Genomic DNA, 20,791 nt, shown 5'->3' with positions numbered 1-20,791 from the left:
TTGGAGAGGAGAGATAGAAAAAACCTAAACCATATCGCATATCACGCGCCTCCGCTCCACATACACCATCCCTAATCCCAATACCATTAAAAACGTGTCATGAGCATCTACGCTGGAGCTGCTCCGTCGCCGCTCGCAGCATCCGAGCGGAACTTGGGCTCCCCCACCTCCGCGGCCTTCTTACATTCATCACCGCTGCTCGACTTTTCCGGCTCCTCAAACCCGAGCTCCAGCTCGCCATTGAGGATGCTGAATAACGCACGCGCCTCTGTGCTGAACGCAGCTCAAATGAAGACTAATGCTCCATCCGACATGGTCCATGTTGTTAAGTTGTTCGAAGCATATAGGGAAAAAAGGTACAAACGAGGGTTTCTATGGCGCAGAAACGACCTGAACGCAGATGGGAAGCCGGTGGTTGCAAGAGAATGGCAGCAATGCTGGACCGAATTGGTCGGCCCTGTCATGACATTGTGGCCAACCGAACATCCCGCAAATGGTGAGATCCAGGACTGGAATCAGGTCGAGGATCAAGACCTCGATGGAGACTTGGAGAAGGAGTTGGCCGCGATTAAAAGCGCAGCGCAGCCCAGCTATATCAACATCAGCGACTCCACCGTCGAGTTGATCGGCTACATACCTAATGACGACGACGGCCCGAGGGACTGTGTGTTTAGCCTGAATTCCGCGGGGTCAAATCGCTTTCTACTTCAAGCACCCGACAGCGCGACGATGAATCAGTGGGCGTGCGCCATTCGATTGTCGGCGTTCGAGAAGGGCAGACTGCAAGAGATTTACACCTCGGCCCTGCTGAAACGGCCTGTGTATCGCTCGCTTGCCGAGAAATACCACTCGAAATTCAAGGGCTATGTACAGGCGCGATTCGGGGGGACCGTGGATTGGCATCGATACTGGGTTGAAGTGCACGATCACCGCGAGGGCGAGAGAAAACGGAAGGGCTTCGAGACGCGTGGGCAGTGCGCCTTCTATGAGACCAAGAAGAGCAAGACGCCCGTGATGACCCTGGTGGATACCCACCAGGCCTATGCCGTTTACCCTGAGAAGCCTCAGCTGGTCGACGTGTCGACCGTGGCGAAGGTGGAGGGGATGCAATACCTCGGGAAAGCAAGCGAGGATAAGGGGGCAGCCCCCTGCTCTGTCCTCCTCATGGCTTCATCGACGCAAGAGCTAGGAGAAATGTGAATATCTCGCCCCCCCTTTGGGTGCCAACCCATTCCGCATTGTTGGCATTCACTAACATGCTTCTCTTTTTTTTGTCCTTCCCTAGCTTATACACGCTGTTCGACGCTTTTAAGCTCTATGGTCGTCCCCACCAGCTCCTGGAGTCCACCTATGACCCGGCATCACTTTGCTTCGCTCGCCCATACTTCTTCGAACAATACGCGCGCCTCTTCCTGACTCTCGACCAAGTGCAGCACACCAGGATGCACGGCATCACGCCGCTTGAGGTCAAACAAACCTTTGACGGTATCCTCCGACAGCAGGTGGAGAGTGCCCGGCCCCCGCCTGTCGCACCTGTTCGTCAGACCATGATCGCCAGCCAGGTGAAGCAGGAGGACGTCCATGAACAGAATGGACCAATTCCCCGGCACAACAGCGTCCCCATTCTGAACTCCGTTAATCTGAAGAACCCATTCGCTCGAACGCGTGCACAGTCGTCTGTGGTTGCGACCCCGCTGCCAAGCGATTCTCACGAGACGAAGAGCATTGCCCCGTCGACCAAGAGCACCTCTGAGCTTCCACGGCGTCGCATCGTGTCACGCCTACTCTCTTCCGCGCCACTCTCGCCTGCTTCCTCGGCTGGACCACGGCATCCACGACAGTCACAGCATGGGCCGATTCAGAATAGGCGTGGCGCTGTCGAGGCCAGTGATTCAGAGGGGCAGGATGAAGACGAGGACGAAAGCAGTGACGACGAGCCGCTCGGGGTCTCGGCTCGAATCAGCCACTTGGGTTCCAACCCAGCCACCTCGTCGCAGGAAAAAAGCACCTGTATGGGTGACCGATCGGCACTACCCACGCAAACAGGCGCTAAAATGCACGCCCTGGAGTTGCCCGAGTTGCCGAGCCTTGACCCCCTAAGCTTCAGTGAGTCTCCGCTGGGAAGTCTGTCCTCCTTCGGAAATGGAACCTCGCCCTCGCCTACAAACTCAGCCCCCTTAACCAACGCCAAAGCAATCGACGGTCCAGAAAAGAAACACATCGGCCCCCCCTCGGCTCCCGAAGATCCTCCGATCGTGGAGAATAAACGCTGGCGGCCACAGTTTACAAGGACCGAGCGTAGACACACTTCCGCCGCCATCCCCATCCATCCCATCTTCCCCGCAAGAGAGGACGCCGTGGAGGAAAAGCCGCCGGGCGAATCCGTGGAGATGCAATGGAACAGCAGCAGTGGCTCCACTCTTGACTCGGCCATTGGCTCCGCCTCCAGCTCGCTTGTACAAACGCCTCCCAACGGCCCTGCCGGGACGGAAGACGAGAGCTCCATCAAGGACAAGCGAGGCGCCAAATTTGCTTCGGTCGAGTCTGGCGAGGATGCGAAGCCCGAGGGCAGAAGGGCTGAGAACCGAATGTCGCGCAAACCGCCCATCGTCAGCTCGTCCTCTGGTGAGTCTTCCTCCTCATCCGACGCCACCAGAAAATCGGCCAGGAGCTCCGCGCTACCGTCCATGACACGATCACAGCGGACCCGCTCAAGGCAGCTTACCTCCTCTGCCTCTGCCTATGGTGATTCCGAGCCTCCGTCCCGCCCCCGCGCCGTGTCCAGCGGCATCCTGCCCTCCCAAGTCGGCATGGGGCCTATGCCGAGCAGCGCAGCAAGTGTTGACATGCGGCGCTCGACCATCAGCGGAAGATTCGGAAACGACGATAGCATGTCCGCGTATGGAGCGGAGACGTCGGCCCGCTATCGTCAGTCTGCCATGATGGGCGGGGGCGGGCCGATGTCCCCGGCGTTGTATCGCTATTCGACTCAGCCACCCAAGGGCTCCGGATCGGGCGCGGAGGAGGAAAGGCTCTCGGCGAGGGAGCAGATTGAGATTGCACGGGCCCTTGGGCAACCGTTTGTGCAGCTCCCGAACAAGGTCCCGGAGCCGCAGCACGGGCTAGTGGGCCACATCCATCAGCGTGAGCGGGAGCGTAAGACGAGCAGCACCGGACGGAGGGCGAGCGCGCTGCCCCCGATGCAGGCGGGCATTGGAATGATGGAGGAGCAAGAGCGGGAACGGAGGGCGTTGCTGGAACAGCAGGCCATGCTTCAGGAGCAGTGGATGATGCTTCAGAATCGGCTGATGATGCAGCAAAACATGGGCATGATGGGGGCCTACGGTATGGGAATGAACATGATGGGTGGGATGGGATATGGGATGGGCATGCTGCCGAATATGGGGGTGCCCGGGATGGTGCCGGGCTATCTGCCCTATGGGCCAGGGTTTGGGCCGATGGGTGGGGCGGGAATGGGATCCTACCCCCAGCACGGTGCTGTTTATGGGAGCGTGGTCGGAGGTGGGCCGGGAGGCGGCCATCCAATGGCGCAGGGCAGTGACGAGGAGGATGATCGGCCACTTGGACTGAGTGTCAAGCACGCCTCGAAATAGCCGGTTTCCGGCGGCCCTCCCCCCCTCTTCCTCCCATCTTGCCATTGGTCTTTTATATCCATCTCGGTGGTCCTCTTTTTTTTTATTCATTTGCAAAGACTGAGGCAGTTTATGGTTTCCCCAAAGTTGTTGTCCATGCTTTCTCACCCCCTCTTTCCTCGTCTGTGTTTCACTTCCAACTCTATGTTTAATATTCTTTTTTTTAAATACGTTTTTCTACTCGACTCTATTCTACTCTATTTTATTTGTTTGTTTGTTTGTGTTGTTTTTGCTGGAGAGCCCCTCCGTTTCCAACGAGACGGGGTGCTTTATCATCTATATATATAAGGCGCTATGCTCTATATATATATACATACATTATGTTTTTTATTTTGCCGCCCTTATGATATAATTTCGTCCTTTAATTATCTTACTCGACACTCAATAATTTTAGAATTTTTTTTATTTCTTTCTTTTTTCTTTTTTTTTTACAGCACTCATGAGTTAGTATACTATATGCTCAAAATAAAAGGATAGAAAAATGAAAACGAGAAAAAAAAATGGAAACCTGATCGATCTAGCTTAATTATCCGTCGACTTGACGTGATCGTCATCCACAGTCGAGTACAGGTGCCCCTCGTTGATCAGCCAATCAATTGCATTTCTATCGAATATTGAAAGAGCCCATGTCAACCCTCGAAGCTCACCCACCCAACCTAGTACCACAATGCCACTTACTGTACTTCCTCACGACTGAACTGCCCCTGAAGCTTCTGCTTGATCACATTGACATTGGTTCCCTCATTGGTGTCCGGCTCCTCGCGCACTATCTGCATTATTCTTGACTGGACGGGCGTGTAGCCGCTCATGCCGCCCATGTCCCCTGCTGCATTGCCGCTAATGAATGCACTCTGGGGATTATAAATCGAGTTGTTCAGGGCCGAGGTGGTGTTCTAAGCAACGCGAGCAAATGGGAGAAAGCTAGTGAGAAGAAGGGATAGGAGACGAGGGGGGAGGGGAAGGGAGAATGGCAAGGAGCACTTTACCGGTGTGCCTTTGGTGAAATAGAGATGAGTAGCAATGCACTCGAGCATGTGGAATGTCACCTCGTTGAAATCGCGAATGGGTTCCATATGATACACACCGAGATGCTGCTTATTCCCGAAGCGATTCAAATTTCCAATCACGCGCACGTAAACTCCCGTCCTAACTCGATCCATTAGATGCCCTTGTTCCTGAAACTGGGCGAGAATGCGCTTTACCTTAATTCAGTGTCCACCTCCTCAGTCTCCTCATTATCGATCCATTTGCGCACATCAATAGAGCCTGTTCCATCCTCAACTGTATATGAAATGTTTGTGCTCTGCTTCATCATATTTCTAATAACCCCCACGATCTTAACCTGATCGGAGCGAACGATTTGATGTAATAAAATATCATACCCCCCCAAAAAAATCAGCCCCGCATGTTCCTAATAGTAGTAGACAAAAAAGCGTCCTCACCTGCATTACTTCAACGTTGTCGATCTTAAAATCAGCATCTGCGTGCGGTTGAAATGCGTTCAAAATCTGATGCACCGTCACGGGGCGAAGTGTCTGGATCGTGACGCTTTTCTACAAGGAGCATGAAGGGGTCAGTCACGTGCCAGATCGGTCTCCTATGGGTATATCTATCCTACTTTGCTTGTGGGAGAAGTGTCTCCTGCACCCGGCTGCGATGCATTGAAGGGAGAGTTCACGAAGCCGCCGGCACCAGCATCGTAGGGGTTCTGCTGATATCCCCCGGTTGCGTACCCAAAATTACCTAATCAATGATGGATCAATACATGGGGCTCCGCGAGATTTTCATAGCGCATCAAGATCAGCCCGTGATATTCCATTTACCTGACATTGTGATTAAGTTGTAAATCGAGCGAAGTAAAAAAAAAATAATAAATTTCAAACGCGTCTTCATTAAACGCGACGCACAGAAGTAACCTAACCTAATGATGAGACATCCAAGCGTTTCATTTTTTCCATCGAATCCACTTAAACAAATATTTGTTATTAACTGGCAGGGCCCACCCAATTTTGCCACCAGAGGGGAAAAAAACCCACTGATTCTAAGGGTTTATTCCTGTGTTTATTATGTCCCGCCATATTTGAAGAATGCTTTTACTTTGTGTCATGCGTGTCGAATTTTAATGTGGATGAAAATAACGATTAACCTCCTGTTTGAAAGAACCCTTTCTGTTTCTTTCCTCTCTACTCAATTTTCTTGACTTGTTTCTTGACCCCTTTCCGATTGAACGATTCATTTTAGAGGCGTTCAATGCTCTCGACCACTTGGTTCTTCTTGGCTTATTCACTGGCAGTATCCATTTAGTATTAAAAAGCATTTAGACGTACTCCCCTTGGTTTTTGTAATTCGTATATTTGAATCCTTCCTTTCTCAAAAATGGCGCTTCGAAAGCATAGTTCGACCCCGCAGCGAACTCGAACCCGCCCCATGCACCACCAAGGAACCACAGTACCCTCGAGTGACACACCTCATCGCATGCAGCATGAAGAAGGCTCAATGGAGTCCCCCAGTGAGAAATCCCATGCAAAGCAGCGAGAGGAGAAACCCATGGAGTCCACCACCGAGAAATCCCATGCCATGAAAGATGACGAGAAAACTATGGAGTCGACCGGCGACAAGCCCAGCCTAATGCAACATGACGAGAAACAAAAGGACTCATCTGCGGACAAGCCCTCTGCCTCCTCGAAGGAGTCCTCGAGTATTATGAAGGACCATTCCATGTCCAATACCGACAGTACGACCCCCGCTCCCGAGCACACTGTAGAGCGCACCGTCCAGGTCACGCACACACTCACCCAAACCACCACCGCGACAGAAACCGTCACCATCACACAAATGACCCGCATCACCGAGACAAGCGCCCCCACCCCCCCCACCAACATCAAGCCGGTGAAGTCGCCCGGAAGTGATGCGCCGATTGCCAACCAGGAAATGGACTCCGCCTCGGGCAAATCGACCAAGGCCCGGCCAACCTCCACATGGAAGACCTCGGGCTTCACCCCAAGCATGATGCCCTATCCCCCCGCGACGCGAGTCATGCCTGGAGCAATGACGATGGGGGAAATGATGATGAGCGATGCCTCCATGGCCACCAATACCCCCATGACCAACCTCGGCACGACCCAACACAAAATGAGTCCGATGGGCGAGGCGATGACCCCGCAAAGATTCGCCCAGCAGCAGTCCCAGCCCAACAACGAGGTGGTGATCATCGGCTCGACCGTCTTTTCCGCCCTCGCGGTCGCCTCGATCGTAGGTTTTTTGGTCTATCGCCGGCGCCGGCGGTCGAGATCCGTCGCCCCGAACGAAAGCAAGGCACCGCCGGCCGAGATTTCCTCCCCCATTCTCTTTGAAACGTCGGCCGCGACGGGGACCAGCGTGGAGACGGCCGAATACACCCGGCAGTTTGTATCGGAGGAGGAGTATAGCTCAACCCCGCCCGACGCCCGCCGCTCCTCCATCCTCGACCCCATGCCCCCTCGCAACGCGAGCTCGAATGGCTCCTACAACTCCAACCTCATCCTCCCAAGTAGCACCCACTCAAGCGTCGGCCACGCGTCTCTAAATGCATACTACAACGCGGTGATGGACTCGATGAATCAAATGGACCGCTCCCTACCCCAGGCGCGGAGGGATGGGGGAAGCTCAGTAGGCACCGAACAGAGTCGGGTCGAGCATTATCTACAGGTCAATGGCGGGGTTCCTCTCCGGTTTTCGGCCAGAAGTGGAAGTACTGGCATGGGCAGTGGAGTCTCCGTGATATTGGATGTCGAGGGTGAGGAGAGGTTAAGAGACCGAACGGTGCTCCCGCTTCCCCCTCGACGGAGACTATAACCTGTCCTGACGGATTCAAACGTGTAATTTAGCCTCTCATCTCCCCTGTCCCGTTGTGTGTTTATGCATCCCTTGTTCTTTAACTTGATAATTTCTTTGCTATTTTTTTCTAGCGTATATTTCTACTCCCTCATTTTTTTTTCTCTTAGCATAAACAAGTAATAGTGTTTCTACATGGTTTTTTTTTTTTCATTCTTTATTCTACACTTGCGCCGCTCTTTAACCGTCTTTCGTTTATTTCTATTTTTATCATCTCTATTTTGCTTACCACACGCCTATGGCTATACTTGTAAATACGATTAGCAACAATGTTCCATTTAACTCAACCGACCTCCTTGGGATTCGAATTCTGGATAAGAACATGATATACACAAATTGATATGAACCAAAACAGTGCATTGTCAAGACACTAAACTCTACAACCGGCGCGGACTTGCCTCATTTTGTCAAATCTACAGCGGCCACTTTTAGCCTCGGTGAATCTTCCAAAATAGGATTCATCGTGCACTTTCGGATTTCCAGCATCTGCCGTGTCTAGATGTTCAGAGTTCGGTGCTATTTTCCGAAACGCTGGAGTATGTTGGATACAGCGGCTCTGCCGATAGATGATAATCGTCTTGAACTCGGTAGAACCCAGTTGGGTGGTTTAGACGGGCTGCGATTTCATATTGTTCGAGACTATCTCGTTCTCTTACCGTATAAGCACGTGTTAGCTTTGTTCAGCTCATCCCATTATCTAATTAACAAAGGGATTCTCGCACTAGTCAGCTGTGCAGGCCGCATGTGAAAAACAGATATTGGCAGAATTTTCTAAGGAGCGATGCAAAAATGACAGTAATTTATGCTTCCGTGACCGGTCCGACCAAGTGCCAACATCATAAGTGGGAAAGTAGTCATATAGAACGCTCCCCAAACAGAAGCTCCTAATTCAGAGTCGCAGGGAATCTAAATAGAATCCTAGACAGTTTTATTCTAAAGCGGTCCAAATATATGCTTTTAATTGACATGCTTTAATATACAGTGTATATGTTCTTCTCGCTCCAGTTTTTATAAACCTCTTTTATTATAGATCCCTAACCTATTATTTGCCTGAAGTTCCTTTGCCACTAAAGGCGTGTGATTTAGACTTGTATATTGAAGCATCCAGGAAGCTCTTGCCTGTACTGTGGGCAGCTGTCAGTAACGCAAAGCCATGCTAACACAATGCTATTCAACCGTATAAACTTCTGACCCACAAATAGACAGTGTCATCTACACCAAAATTATCTATTTCGAGCCGCAGAGGAAGAACACGGAAATCAATTAGACGCGATCTACCTTAGTGCCCAATAATGACACGAATTTTTGTTTTTTATTATTTTCTATTCACGGTTTTCGTGTTAAGAGAATGCGATCTCTAATTTATTCATGAGAATTACAACAAGATCGGATTTCATTGATTCCAAGATTAATTATTAGAACTTGCTGCATTTTTCTCCTTTTTTTTTTTCCATCGGGAGGGAGCAAATAAAAGAGAACAAACGAAACAAAAACTGTATGCCCACTCCTCAACCACGACGCGCCCCCCTGACTCCTAAGTACACGAGCGTCAACATCGCGACCGCGTTTGCCCAAGCCGCTGCCTCAGGTCAACTTCCCACTCTTCAACACACTTCCCCATTCACCTCTACATCCGCGCAAACGCAGCCGCACCGGCGATCGCACCTATTTTCCTCTCAAAAGATGACTCCCCTCCAAATGCGCAAAGATGCCTCCACCACCCCTCCTTCCAGTCGACTGAATTCAAAGTATTTCCTGCGGGATTTCAGCCCGGGTGCGGTGAGACTCGACTACAACATATCGCTGGACGAATCGCAGGCAAGTAGTCGGAGAAGAAGATCGTGGTCGATGGGGGGAGGCGGGTACTCGGATTCGGAAGGAGAAGAGGAGGAGGAGGAAGGAGAGGACGGGATTGAAAGAGAGGGGGATGAAGGCTATGATGATTATGTGGAGGGAGAAAGCTTCCTTGACGACGAACTCGATTTTATCGGCGATGAAGACGACATTCATGATCTCTCATCAGCGGCAGGATCAAGCCATGGCGGGGGCAAAGGGCGGGTGGAGTACGATGAGGATGGAAACCTGGTGTTGGTGCGCAAGGTTCCCGTGTGGCGACCTGTGCAGCGATGGATCGGTTGGTTGCTGATGTTAGGGGTGAAGATTGGATTAATGGCGTTTTGGATAGTGCGAGAGCTGGCGCGATCGCTTGGAAAAATAGAGTGGCGGGCGTTACGAGATCGGCTCGTAAAACTAAGACTATGGAGGGGATGGCTGGTGATGCTGGGGGTTGCGTTGGTTGCTTGGCTATTTATGAACGAGGGAGATCTCGCAAAGGAGGTCAAGAGGGGCGGAGGCGGGGAAGAGATGGACCCTCCGCCGCCTAGGGTGGTCATGGACGAGGGTGTGTCGGCAGAGGTGGTGTTCAAACGCATGGAGGCCCTTGAGAGGGCGGTTCAGCAACTCCACACCCTTGCTACCTCCCACCCTGATGTCCAGGAGCTTCAACAGCAAGCCGAGGTCCTCTCAAAGCGCTTGGCCGACCTGCATTCCCATGTGCAGCACCTCGAGCCCCTCTCTGAGTCGCTTCGTCTTACCGACCAACGCCTCGCCGCGGCCCAGGAGGAGTTGAACGCCTATGGCAAGCAGATCAGCGGGGTTGCGCAGGATGCGCGCTCGGTGCGGCGCGGGCTCGAGGGAATGCAGCAGGAGCTGGGTAGTCTGAGGAAGCATGTGGATCATGCTGTGAGTGCGCAGGCCATTACGCAGCGGGTCGTGTCCTCCCTGGCGGAGCACCTGCCCTCGCGGGTCCCCGTTCGCCGTGGAGCGGGGGGAAGAATCGAAATCGCACCCGAATTCTGGCGCGTGCTGAAAAACGTGCTCGTGTCGCATGACCAGATGAACGCGAGGCTGTCTCAGCTGCGCATAGCCCTGAGCCCCAGCCAACCTAACGACAAGCCGGGCGAGCGGGAGGTTGTTCTGCCGTCGTGGGACGAATTCCTCGCTCGCAACCGGCACCAGCTCACTTCGCTGGTGCAGCGGCTGGTCGTGCCGGAGGTGGATGTCGTTGGGAGAGACGAATTCCTACAGGTGCTTGGGGAGGAGATGGAGGCGCTCCGCCGCGAAATCGACTCCAAGCTGAAGAGCGAGGACAGCCCCTATTCATCCGTGGCGGGTGGTGAGGGGGATGTGGACGTGATGCGGCTGGTTTCGAGGATGATCGACGAGGCACTGCAGCGATACTCGGCCGACGTGATCGCTCGTCCCGACTATGCACTTTACTCGGGAGGCGGCCGTGTGATCCACTCGCTCACGAGCAAGACCTACACGGCGCGGCCGACCCACCTGCTTGGCAAGCTTGCGGCCCAGTGGTGGGGCATCGGCGTTGTGCAGGGCTTACCGCCGGCGATTGCGCTTCACCCCGACACCAGCGTGGGGAAGTGCTGGCCGTTCGAGGGGGCGGAGGGCCAACTGGGCGTGCTGCTATCGAGGCGCATTGTGGTGACGGAAATCACCCTTGAGCACGTCAGCAGGCTGGTTGCGCTGGATCTGCGGAGTGCACCACGGAGAGTGGAGGTGTGGGGGGTGTTCAATGCTGGGAGCCTGGAGGACGCGGAGGGCGAGGGAGAGGACGGGGGAGAGGCGAGAGCTCCAGAGAAGGGCCCGGCTCAGAAGCGCCTCTTGGCCGAGTTCGAATATGATATCAACGCGAAATCCCCGATTCAGACCTTCTCCGTGCCGGTGCATTTGCAGCGCGAGGAGAACGCCGTCCACACCCTGCTAGTCCGGATACGGAGCAACTGGGGGCATTCGCGCTACACGTGTTTATATCGAGTTCGGGTGCATGGGCGAGAGATAAAGGCCGACTGAGGCTACCTTTTTTTTAAGGTGTCGGCCTCATGACAATGGGTTTCTTTGTGTTAGCTATTTTTTTTTTTACGTCTTCAATGTGTTTATTGTATTGTATCCATCGTTTTCCTCCCTATTGTTTTTTTTCCCCCTTTACTTTGTTGCTTGTTTACCTGTTTTTAGATATTCGATCCAGATCATCTGTTTAATTTGCTTGATTAGTTGTTAGGTGGAGGCGGTTATGTTTGCGCGACAATGATAATGAAAACTTCCTTTTTCGCCAGCCACCCTACCCGCTGCCTCTCCCCTCTGTCCCCTCCCCCGCGGCTGGTTCTCGTTGCGGGAAAACAGAAGGAACCTACTCGACGGAGTTCCCCCGTTTCCCGAGCCTGCTTCTCTTTCCGTGATTGAGTCCCGCGGAAGAGGGGAGGGGGGTTAAGGTTAGATAGACACTCCCGCTCGGGCAAGGCCCGCCATGGAAATGAGCCGGACCAAATTCATATACTACATATAAGGAAAAGAAACAGGAGGCAGGGAGGGAAGCCCAAGTAGCACTGCCACACCAAGGAGGGGCGCGCACTGGACGAGGAAGAGCAGGGCCTCATAGGGAAGTGGACGCCCGGCGCCGTGGCACGATGCCACAGCCCGTATTCCCCAGCGGGATTTCCTTCACTCTCTCCACTCGCGGTTTGGGATACCATCACGCTCCTCACGAGCGATTCATGCCTTTGCAAACTCACCCCTCAGTAAACCTTGAGTCTCTTTTCACCAAAGTTCAACAAGAAAGAGGAGCAGGGAGCGCAGGCAAACCATCCGGAATCATGCGACGCCTACGATTCGAAGGAGCCAACCTGCAGCAAGGAGAGGTTGCTTTCACAAATTCTCCCTCCCCTCTCCTGTGTTCCATTTGACAACCGATCGAACTCTGACCTGAGAGGCTACGCCTCATCGGCTGTGTCGTCACCTTTTCACAACGGCAAACGTCACCGAGTTTTACACAGAGCTGTGGCTGGATGAAGTGTAGTTTGTACAAGGAGCAGGGGGGAGGGGAGCGAGCAGAAGGGGCGGAAGGAGATTAGGGGCCAAGCCTGGTGTCAAACACACGTCATCTGCCGGAGGAATGTCAACTAAGTTAGAAGCGACCTGCTTGGGAGTGCATAAGCTTGGACGATGGGCAAGGGGAGCTTTAAAGCCACCAGATGGGGCGAGATGCGCGGTTCATTAATTAAAATAAAAGCCTCCCTCGACAATCCAACCAAATCGGCCTCTCTGCTGAGCTTTGAAATATTTGCAACTCCACCCAAGTATCCATTTTCATGGCTAGACTCATCGATGGCCCATCCACATAATCGCTCGTTTTTGTTTGGTCTGTGCCACGGAACCGCAATTCTACGACGATAAGCCCTAGGCTAGCCGCCCGACGGCACGAGGGCCTCTGTATCGAGGAGGGGGAGGGGGAGGGGGAGGGGGGGGAGGTATGGGCTACCGCGGCCCCTGCGGAGCCTCTCGGCCGCCGCTACGGCTAAATAGTTGTTCCCCGTCTCCTGCGGGGGTAGGGTTAGCTCGCGCAACCTTCTTCTCTTCCTAACTATAAGCAGTCCTGCTCTGCTTCGTGCAATCCATCCATCTTCCCTTTTTCATCTCCTGAATCCCACACACAACCTAATTTTCTTGGCCCTACGTAGGACCTCCCTCTGCCCGGCGGTCTAGACCATTGCCCCAGGGCCGCTGTGTGGTGCGGGCTCGCAGCTCTCGTCATTGGGTAACGTGGACCTTGCTCAGAGGGTGGGCTGGAGAGCCTCCTCTCCCCATGAGCCATTTCTTCGGCTTCTCTTTGGATTCCGCCGGCCATGGGCGAGGTTCCACCAATTGGAGGAGTTGACTTTGCTGGCTTGCACATCGGGCCATGACTGGCTTTCTCTGCCCATGGGTCGGAATGATTATCATCAGGTGATAATCTCAAAGCGAGCGGGCAACCTTTATGGTTTGCAGCTTTCCCCATTAGGCCTCTGGAGCTCCTATTGCCGTGGAGGGCCAGCCAGAGGCCCGCGACGCATTCGGCGGATGGCGCCCAGTGCAGCCTGGGCCGCGGATTCACACACACTGGTTTTCCTCGCCCCGCAACCTAAAATGAAAACAAGAAAACAACCCCCTCCATAACCGGCAGAGGCTTTAAGCTTGCAACTCCGAAGAAGCTTAACTCAATCCTGCCCTCGCTCCTTCCAAGCCCGGCATGGCCCAGATAGAATTCGGCTGGCCGTAAAACAACAATATGAAATTGTGACCACGCAGCGGCCACACCTTAACCCAACCGCAGAGAGCGTGAAGGGGGAGAGCAGAGACTAACCGCATTAGACTTCTGCCGCTCGAAGGACAGTGTCATACAGCGACTCTGCAGCCACTTATTTGTCCTTCGCCGCATGCACGTCCCTTAATCGAGCTGATCACCGAAGTTACCTTAATTTTTATAGTATATGAAGATCGTTCATGCGAGCGGAAGCCTGGGCCAGAGCGGCAGGGAGAGCCCGCGCAACTCTGCTAATGGTGACTCACGATAGCAATGGCAGAGTCTCAGCTCGTCGCTCCCCCCTCCCCTCCTCTTTTAGCTAATATGAAATTTGCCTTTTATCCGAGACCGCCGGGCCAGACGGTTCGAATGTTTCTTGATGCTTTCAGCCAAAATTACAAAACGGGGAAAAGCACTTTATACCAGAGAGAGTGAGTGAGTGGGAGAAAGAGAAAGAGAAAAGGGGACAAGAAAACACAGTCTTTTGAATAAATAAAAACAACGTCATTATAAGGAGGAAGTATGTAAAGAAGTCTAAACACACACGTTATGACAAGAAGAAAAAAACACATGAAAGAAAAGAGAAGATAAAAAAAAGGAAAAGGTATACCTACTATATATATATATTTCCTACTGATAAATAAAAGAAGAAGAGAAAAATAAAATGGGGGGAAAATAACACACACATTTATTCATATAGAAAAGGGGGAGGGGGAGGGGGAAGAAGGGGGGAAAATGCAAAGGGATAAATTAATCTTACAAATGCAGCTAATAAAAAATAGTAGTAGAAATACGAAGAGGACCCTTTTTTTTCTAAAATAAATAGTAAGGTAAACAGAAGCATAAAATAGAGGTATATCTATATTAGATAGAGGGGTGCGCGTCGTTGGGGGGGGGGGGTCTGTGTATAAATAGATCGTGGGGTGAGTATTTATATATATATATATATATATAAATATATATATGTGTGTGTGAAGGGTGAGCGTGTTCACCCGCCTTCGCCACTCTCCTCCTCCATGCGCATCATTCGTTTTTTGGCGTGGTACTCCTGTAGCTCGCGCGCGTACCGCTCCTTGTCCTCGCGGCTCTTGCGCTCCCACGGCTCCTTCTCCTCGGCCGTCATCACCTTCCACCGCTCCGAGATGATCTTCGAGATGGCGCCGACGGTGCTGCCCGGGTACTCGGCCGCCGCCTCGGGGCGGACCGCCGAGAGGTAGAACAGGAAGGCGGACATGGGATGCTTGGGGGCCTCGGGGTCCTTCTTGGCTCGGCGCGTCGGCGGCTTCATGGGGTACCCGTCGTCCTCCTCGCCGCCCTCCCGGAACCCGTCGGACTTGCGCTTGCGGTAGGAGAAGTAGGGGTGCTCGGCCTGGAAGTCCTCCTTGAGCGCGCGCGCCTTGTTCAGGTAGTACTCCTTCTCCTTCTTGTCCAGGTTGTGCCACCGGTTGCTGATTTCACGGCTCAGCTCCGACACTGACATCGACGGGTTCTCCTCGAGCAACTTGGGCCGCATGTCCCGGTTGAAGATTAGGTACGCGTTCATTGGGCGCTTGATGGTCGGCCGCTCAAGCTTGGCCGAGGTGGGGGACCCCAGATAGTCCACCCCGCCCGGGATTGGAGCAAGGGGGGAGTGGTCCGAGAGCCGGGATGCCGATTTAGGCGTTGTGGGCGGTTGCAGCTGACGGAAGGGGTCATGGCGGGGCTGAAAGGACAGAGCGTAATTAGGGGAACAGTCAATTGAAAACCGTGGTTAAATGGAGGTCCAGCCCCAGGGGAGCGGGGCGGGACCTCGCCTTTCTCTTTGCAAGTTTGCCTACCTGACTGACCGTCGTCCACTCCTGCCCAAGGATCGGCTGCCCTCTCGTGTCGCCCACGTCGTGGCGCCCCTCGAACACCATGAACGCATTGGCCGGCCGCGTGCCGCCATACTCTGGCTTCACCTGCTGGGGGAGCAGCGAGGACGGGGGGAGGTGGGCCTGCTGTGCGGCGCTGGCGGGGGCTTCCGAGGGGGTGGGGGGGGTCGGGCCGCGGGTCGTGCTCCTCGCAGTGAAATCGCCACGACGACGACGGCGGCGGCTGCGCCAGGGGCTGCGGCTGGAAGGGCCGCTGGGGGGGATTTTGGTGGGGAGAGGGAGGGGGGACGCGGGAGGGAGGGGGGAGGAGGAGGGGCCGGTGGGGATGAATGGGTGCGATGCGGTGATGGTGTATGAGCGCGGGTGGGGGTGCTGGTATTGCATGGATGGGGGGTGCGGGGAGGTGTGGTGCTGTGGCGACGGCTGGGAATGATATTGCTGCTGATGGGGGGTGGTCGTGTTCTAGGTTGTGGTTGCTGCATTGAGTCCTGAGAATAGGCGGGATGCATAAACATGGAAGCATGCGAATGACTTAAATACCCCGTCTGCTGAGGTTGGTGCTGGTGAGGATGCTGTTGATGTTGTGATTGCTGCTGCTGCTGCTGCTGCGACTGCTGACCAGGCCGCGCCAACCCTCCCTCCACCTGGAATGGTTGAGGAGACGGGGGGGGCGGCTGTTGTGGCGGCAATGGAGCCGGAGTCTGCGGCGATGCAATGTCAACTATGGCCGTGGAGGGGCGAATGTTCCCGCTATTTCGCCATATCCCCTGGCGAGACTGTGCGTGCTGCTGCTGCTGCGTCTGCTGCGTGAGACTCGGTGACAGGCCGGAGTAGCCAGCCATAGCTCGGCCATAGGTTGTCGACTCGCGACTCTGGCCGTATTCTGACCCAGCCGTGGATCTTCCCTACGAGGCAGAAAAGCAAGAGATATCAGACCAACTGCTCGCTGGGGGAATCGGCGTGCAAGCGAGAACCACTTACTGTATCGCCCTGTTGTTCCAGGAGATCCCCTTCTTTCATTCCTTCCAGTCCTGTCATTCCCACCTGTGACATCCCACCCACACCCAGGCTTTCGAAGCCGCTGTCGAAGCCAGCGGAATTGGACATGAATGGCAAGACCACGCTCGGCTGGCTCTCCCAGCCGCTCCCCGCGCCGCCGTACAGGCTGTCTGCGGGCCGGAGTGAGCTGGGCTGAAATGGAGCGGCCGATTGCGATTGGTGCGAAGACTGCTGCGAGTGCGACTGCTGCTGCTGCTGCTGCTGCTGCTGCTGCGGGTGTGAGAGCGGCGAGAATGCTCCCGAAATGGGCTGCTGCGGAAAGGAGGTGGAGTGCTGGGAGAATTGGGCGATGGACTGCTGAGGGCTCCGCCAGGATCCTGTTTTCAACATTCAATGGCTGATTCATTAAACACGTAATCAAGAGGCCAGAATCTTACCGCCGGACATCATGTCCGCCCGGAACATGTCCAAACCCCGCGAATCCCAGCTTGGCAGTTGAGGCTGTTGGTGCTGCTGCTGGTGCTGCTGGAGGCGGGCGGTGGCGACGGCGGCCGGGTACCGATCACGCGCGGCTACCCGAGGATCGAAGCCGGCGGCGGAGTCATTAGAGGAGGGGGCGTAGGGTTGGTAATGTCGGTCATCACTCATGACTCCGTTTCCTGTGTTCTGAAAGTGCCAAAATGATTGCGGCGAAGTATAAACAATCAGAACGCTATATGGGGAATATACGGGCGGGGGGGGGGGGGGCGGATATACTAGAGAATAGGGACAGAGAGAGGATATTGGGGAGTATCTGGATAGGTGGAGAATAAATAGCCGGGCGTGTGTATAAACAAGGCGGGCGGAGAAGCGCAAGGGGGAGACGCAGCGGGGGAATCCGCGGTCGAGCGAGAGGAGACGAGGGGAGATCAGCGGGCCGGCTTGCTGCGGGGGGGAATGAGGGGACGCAAAAGTCGGCGCACGGTTGGGGGCGGCGAGAGGAGGGGGAGGGGGGGAGGGGGGCCAGGAAAGGGGAGCACGAGGGGAGGGAAAACGGGAGCAAAATAAACTGACTCTACTACTCTTGCGGAAAAATTGCAAAAGATAATGGTTCGCCAGCCACTTCTCAGCATTAAAAAAAAAAAGGTTTGAGGAGAGAGTTGAGAGGAACAGAACGAGCGGCGAGGACAGGAAAAAAAAAATAAGCGGAACAAATGTTATGGCTACACAGAGGCCCGCGTGGTCATCACGAATTTTTACAATATCGAAAACACGTGGTACGTATATATATTTATACGCCGTCGTTGATTACTTTAAACCTTAATTTTCGTACTCGCGCGCGCGAGCTTTTTGGGTGCGGGAGAAGCGCGCACTGTCCCAGATCTAGGGATTCGGCGCACAACCCAGCGCTGAACACTAACTTTCTCAGCCAGAGCCGGCTCTCTTGTCGGCTGGGCCCTCGCTCTCCGGCCGGGGCCGCGGCAGAGAGGGGGATGGGCGGCCCCAACAGTCCGGCCGCCCCCACCCCCCCCCCCCCTCTCCACGCCAGCTGTCAATCCGCCGCTGGCCTGGTAACGTGAATCGAGAACCGAAGAGGGTCGGGGCCCCGGAAAATGTCCAAAAACTAAGGGGAAATTATGTTTCTCTATGTTTATTTGGCTTGGGTTTTCAGACGTTTAAGAACTCTCAAACAAATAGGAACAACTCCACCATCACAACTCCTAAGCTTTCGCACCATCATGTCTTAGATCATCGGATTCTCTTGAATCATGCCCAAATCGACCTTGTGGCCCAGCAGCTAAAACCGAAACATACATCAGACACAAGACAGACATTTGTTAACATCCACATGGATCCTAGGGGGATGGCTGCACCATGAAACGCGCCGAAAAACCAATCCTTACCTCGCGAATGTTGTGGATCTTGTATTTGACCATCGTCGGGCGCTCCAGCCCAAGCCCCCACGCAATCACTCGCACATCGGGCGGGAGCCCAAGCGGGAGAAGCATCTCCGGGCGGAACATGCCTGAGTTTCCAATCTCCACCCACTGTTGTAGATCTACACCCGCCGGCAGGGCAAACGAAAACAAAAAAAAAAGAGTGGTTCGGGTCAGTAGTGCCAAGAGGGCCGGAGTCTGCGTGACGAACTGAAATGCGGGGGGAGGGCGCCAAAGGGCCCCTACTTACCGGGGTGGAAGGCGAAAATCTCCATGGAGGGCTCGGTGTATGGATTGTAGGCCGGCTTGAACTTCAAGCCACCCATGCCCAACTTCTTGAAGAAGATCTCCATGAACCCAATCAAATCGCCCAGCGTGAGATTCCGGTCGGCAATCACCCCCTCGACCTGGTGGAACTCCGCCAGGTGGGTGGCATCCACCGTCTCATTGCGGAACACGCGGTCGATCGAGAAGTATTTTGCTGGGCGGAACTCCTTCTGCTGCGCGAGCTTGTAGAGCATGTAGGAGGAGACGGCGGTGGTGTGGGTGCGGAGAATGAGTTTCTCCGCCTCCGCCTGCTTCCACTGGTATCCATACCCGATGGAGCCGGTGTCGCCGCCGTTCTCGTGCGCCCGCTTGATCCGCTCCATCAAGTCCTTGGGGAAGCGGTCGCTCGAAACGGGATCTAGGGAGGGGAAGAAGGGAGGGGGCGCGCGCGGAGTGCAAAAGAAGAGCGGGGTCAATGGCGTGGCCAACAGAGGGGGGGGAGGGGATGGGACGCCGCCCAACGGTTTTACTCACCTTTTAGGAAAAAGGTATCGTGCGCGTCACGGGCGGGGTGCTGCTGGGGCTGGAAGAGAGCATCGAAATTCCAGAACGAGGACTCGACGAAGTTGTTGGTCAACATCTCTTCGAAGCTAGAAATTAGGAGGAGGGGAGAGATGAGTCGATGGAGGCGGGATTAGATGATAAGACGCAAGCAGGGCGCATCCTCGCTTACCCCATCTCGAAGAAAATCTGCCGGACATCCTGCCGGACCTTCATCAGTGGGTGGAGGTGACCACTTGTGGGAGGTACACCCACGGCATCAAAATTATATTTCTTGAAGGACAGATTCTTCCACTCGCCGCTAGTGCACAACAAAGAAGTTAGCATGTTCCTTAGCAGCATAGCCATCCCCCTTCCTCCCCTTACCTTGCGATCATCTCCGAGGTAATTTCGGTGGCTTGTTTCTCGATGCTAGTGGAGAAGTGCGGTCCTTTTCGCACGGAATAGGAGACGACCTTGGACTTATCGCACAATTTACGCTTGCGCAGCTCCGTTAGTGTGGGGGCGCTGGTGTGTGTTCCGGTGGATTGGATCTGGCGAAGGTCAATTTGTGTCTGATCCACGATGCTATCAACCTAGCGAGGCAAGCTACAGATTAGTACCCCACCGCCAAAATCAACGGGAGTAGGAAAGAGGGGGCCCCCCGATACGTACAAGGCGTGTAATATTGGCACCATCCTTCTTTATCCACTTATTCTTAAAAGCCTTTCCCTGTCCAATTTTGGCTACCTCGGCCCCGACCAGTTTCTAGCAACAATAAATACGCGTATGAATATGTCCTCCCTCAACCGTGATACAATATAGAAACCAATAAATGGGGGGGAAATGCGGAGAGATCGCCTTGCTCTCGCGATGGCACGTCTTCTCCAGCAGTGCGACTCCCGCTGAGTACTTACAGGTAAATCGGCAATGGCGATCCCGCCTTCCGGCACGGCATTGAACACCTTTGCCTCGTGACTCCCCTCCCGTGCAATCTCCTCACCCTCCTGTGTGAGCTTCCAGATCTCCTCCTCTACAATCTCATATTCAACCATCTCCTTCATTTGTAGACTGCTCAGCGCTCCGTACAGCGCCGGCTGATCGACAAGCTGGCCATCAGCTGTGGAGAGACCCTTAGTGGTGGGAATTGTGTCGTTTTGTGAGAGGAGATGTAGGACGAGATGCTGTAATTCTTCGGTGGAAGCCATGGTGATGATGATCTAAAATGGATGCAAGATAGAATAAGAATCGGAGTGAATGTCACTTCGAGATGTTTATTATTTTTTTTTTGCGTCAGAATTTGTTCGCTCCAACTCAAGACTGACTCCGCCACTGTCTGAAATCGGATATCTGAAAGGCCAGTAGAGAGGGAGGTATGGAATCTATTAGGTTGTATATAAGGCACAGGAAAAAAAAGGCTATTCCAATACAAGCAGACAAATGAGATTAGCAGGAATTCAGAAAGAAGAAAAGCATATATGAACTAGGAATAGGTGAGAAAAGATATCGACCAAAGAGAAAGAAAATTACAAAAACACAAAATACACATGAACAAAA

The 20,791-nt window shown here is 53.8% G+C and overlaps 6 protein-coding genes across 6 annotated transcripts; 3 read left to right on the top strand and 3 right to left on the bottom strand.

Annotated features, from left to right (window-relative positions):
• Positions 1-99: 99 nt before the first annotated feature.
• VTP21DRAFT_3594 (uncharacterized protein) lies at positions 100-3,614 on the top strand (the record flags this gene model as incomplete). The annotated part of the gene is made up of 2 exons (XM_069393913.1): positions 100-1,196; positions 1,286-3,614. 2 exons carry the CDS (start codon positions 100-102, stop codon positions 3,612-3,614), a joined length of 3,426 nt encoding a protein of 1,141 aa, XP_069249032.1.
• A 561-nt stretch (positions 3,615-4,175) lies between these two features.
• VTP21DRAFT_3593 (uncharacterized protein) lies at positions 4,176-5,483 on the bottom strand (the record flags this gene model as incomplete). Its single annotated transcript, XM_069393912.1, has 7 exons — positions 4,176-4,257; positions 4,332-4,546; positions 4,640-4,799; positions 4,856-4,995; positions 5,096-5,206; positions 5,272-5,396; positions 5,477-5,483. The coding sequence occupies 7 exons, from the start codon at positions 5,481-5,483 to the stop codon at positions 4,176-4,178; spliced, it is 840 nt and encodes a 279-aa protein (XP_069249031.1).
• A 546-nt stretch (positions 5,484-6,029) lies between these two features.
• VTP21DRAFT_3592 (uncharacterized protein) lies at positions 6,030-7,487 on the top strand (the record flags this gene model as incomplete). The annotated part of the gene is made up of 1 exon (XM_069393911.1): positions 6,030-7,487. The coding sequence occupies one exon, from the start codon at positions 6,030-6,032 to the stop codon at positions 7,485-7,487; it is 1,458 nt and encodes a 485-aa protein (XP_069249030.1).
• Positions 7,488-9,023: 1,536 nt separating this feature from the next.
• VTP21DRAFT_3591 (uncharacterized protein) lies at positions 9,024-11,393 on the top strand (the record flags this gene model as incomplete). Its single annotated transcript, XM_069393910.1, has 1 exon — positions 9,024-11,393. One exon carries the CDS (start codon positions 9,024-9,026, stop codon positions 11,391-11,393), a length of 2,370 nt encoding a protein of 789 aa, XP_069249029.1.
• Positions 11,394-12,960: 1,567 nt separating this feature from the next.
• On the bottom strand, positions 12,961-13,724 carry VTP21DRAFT_3590 (uncharacterized protein; the record flags this gene model as incomplete). Its single annotated transcript, XM_069393909.1, has 2 exons — positions 12,961-13,497; positions 13,584-13,724. 2 exons carry the CDS (start codon positions 13,722-13,724, stop codon positions 12,961-12,963), a joined length of 678 nt encoding a protein of 225 aa, XP_069249028.1.
• A 923-nt stretch (positions 13,725-14,647) lies between these two features.
• VTP21DRAFT_3589 (uncharacterized protein) lies at positions 14,648-20,442 on the bottom strand (the record flags this gene model as incomplete). Its single annotated transcript, XM_069393907.1, has 13 exons — positions 14,648-15,361; positions 15,477-15,974; positions 16,034-16,417; positions 16,494-16,888; positions 16,949-17,266; positions 17,824-18,058; positions 18,395-18,549; positions 18,678-19,112; positions 19,229-19,344; positions 19,428-19,556; positions 19,622-19,830; positions 19,910-20,002; positions 20,152-20,442. The coding sequence occupies 13 exons, from the start codon at positions 20,440-20,442 to the stop codon at positions 14,648-14,650; spliced, it is 3,972 nt and encodes a 1,323-aa protein (XP_069249027.1).
• Positions 20,443-20,791: the final 349 nt, after the last annotated feature.

Source organism: Calcarisporiella thermophila (assembly GCF_041956535.1).
Source record: "Calcarisporiella thermophila strain CBS 279.70 unplaced genomic scaffold VTP21scaffold_18, whole genome shotgun sequence".
Lineage (NCBI taxonomy): Eukaryota > Fungi > Calcarisporiellomycota > Calcarisporiellomycetes > Calcarisporiellales > Calcarisporiellaceae > Calcarisporiella > Calcarisporiella thermophila.
Note: the sequence above shows the minus strand (reverse complement) of the source record. Positions and strands in the feature narration are given on the sequence as shown.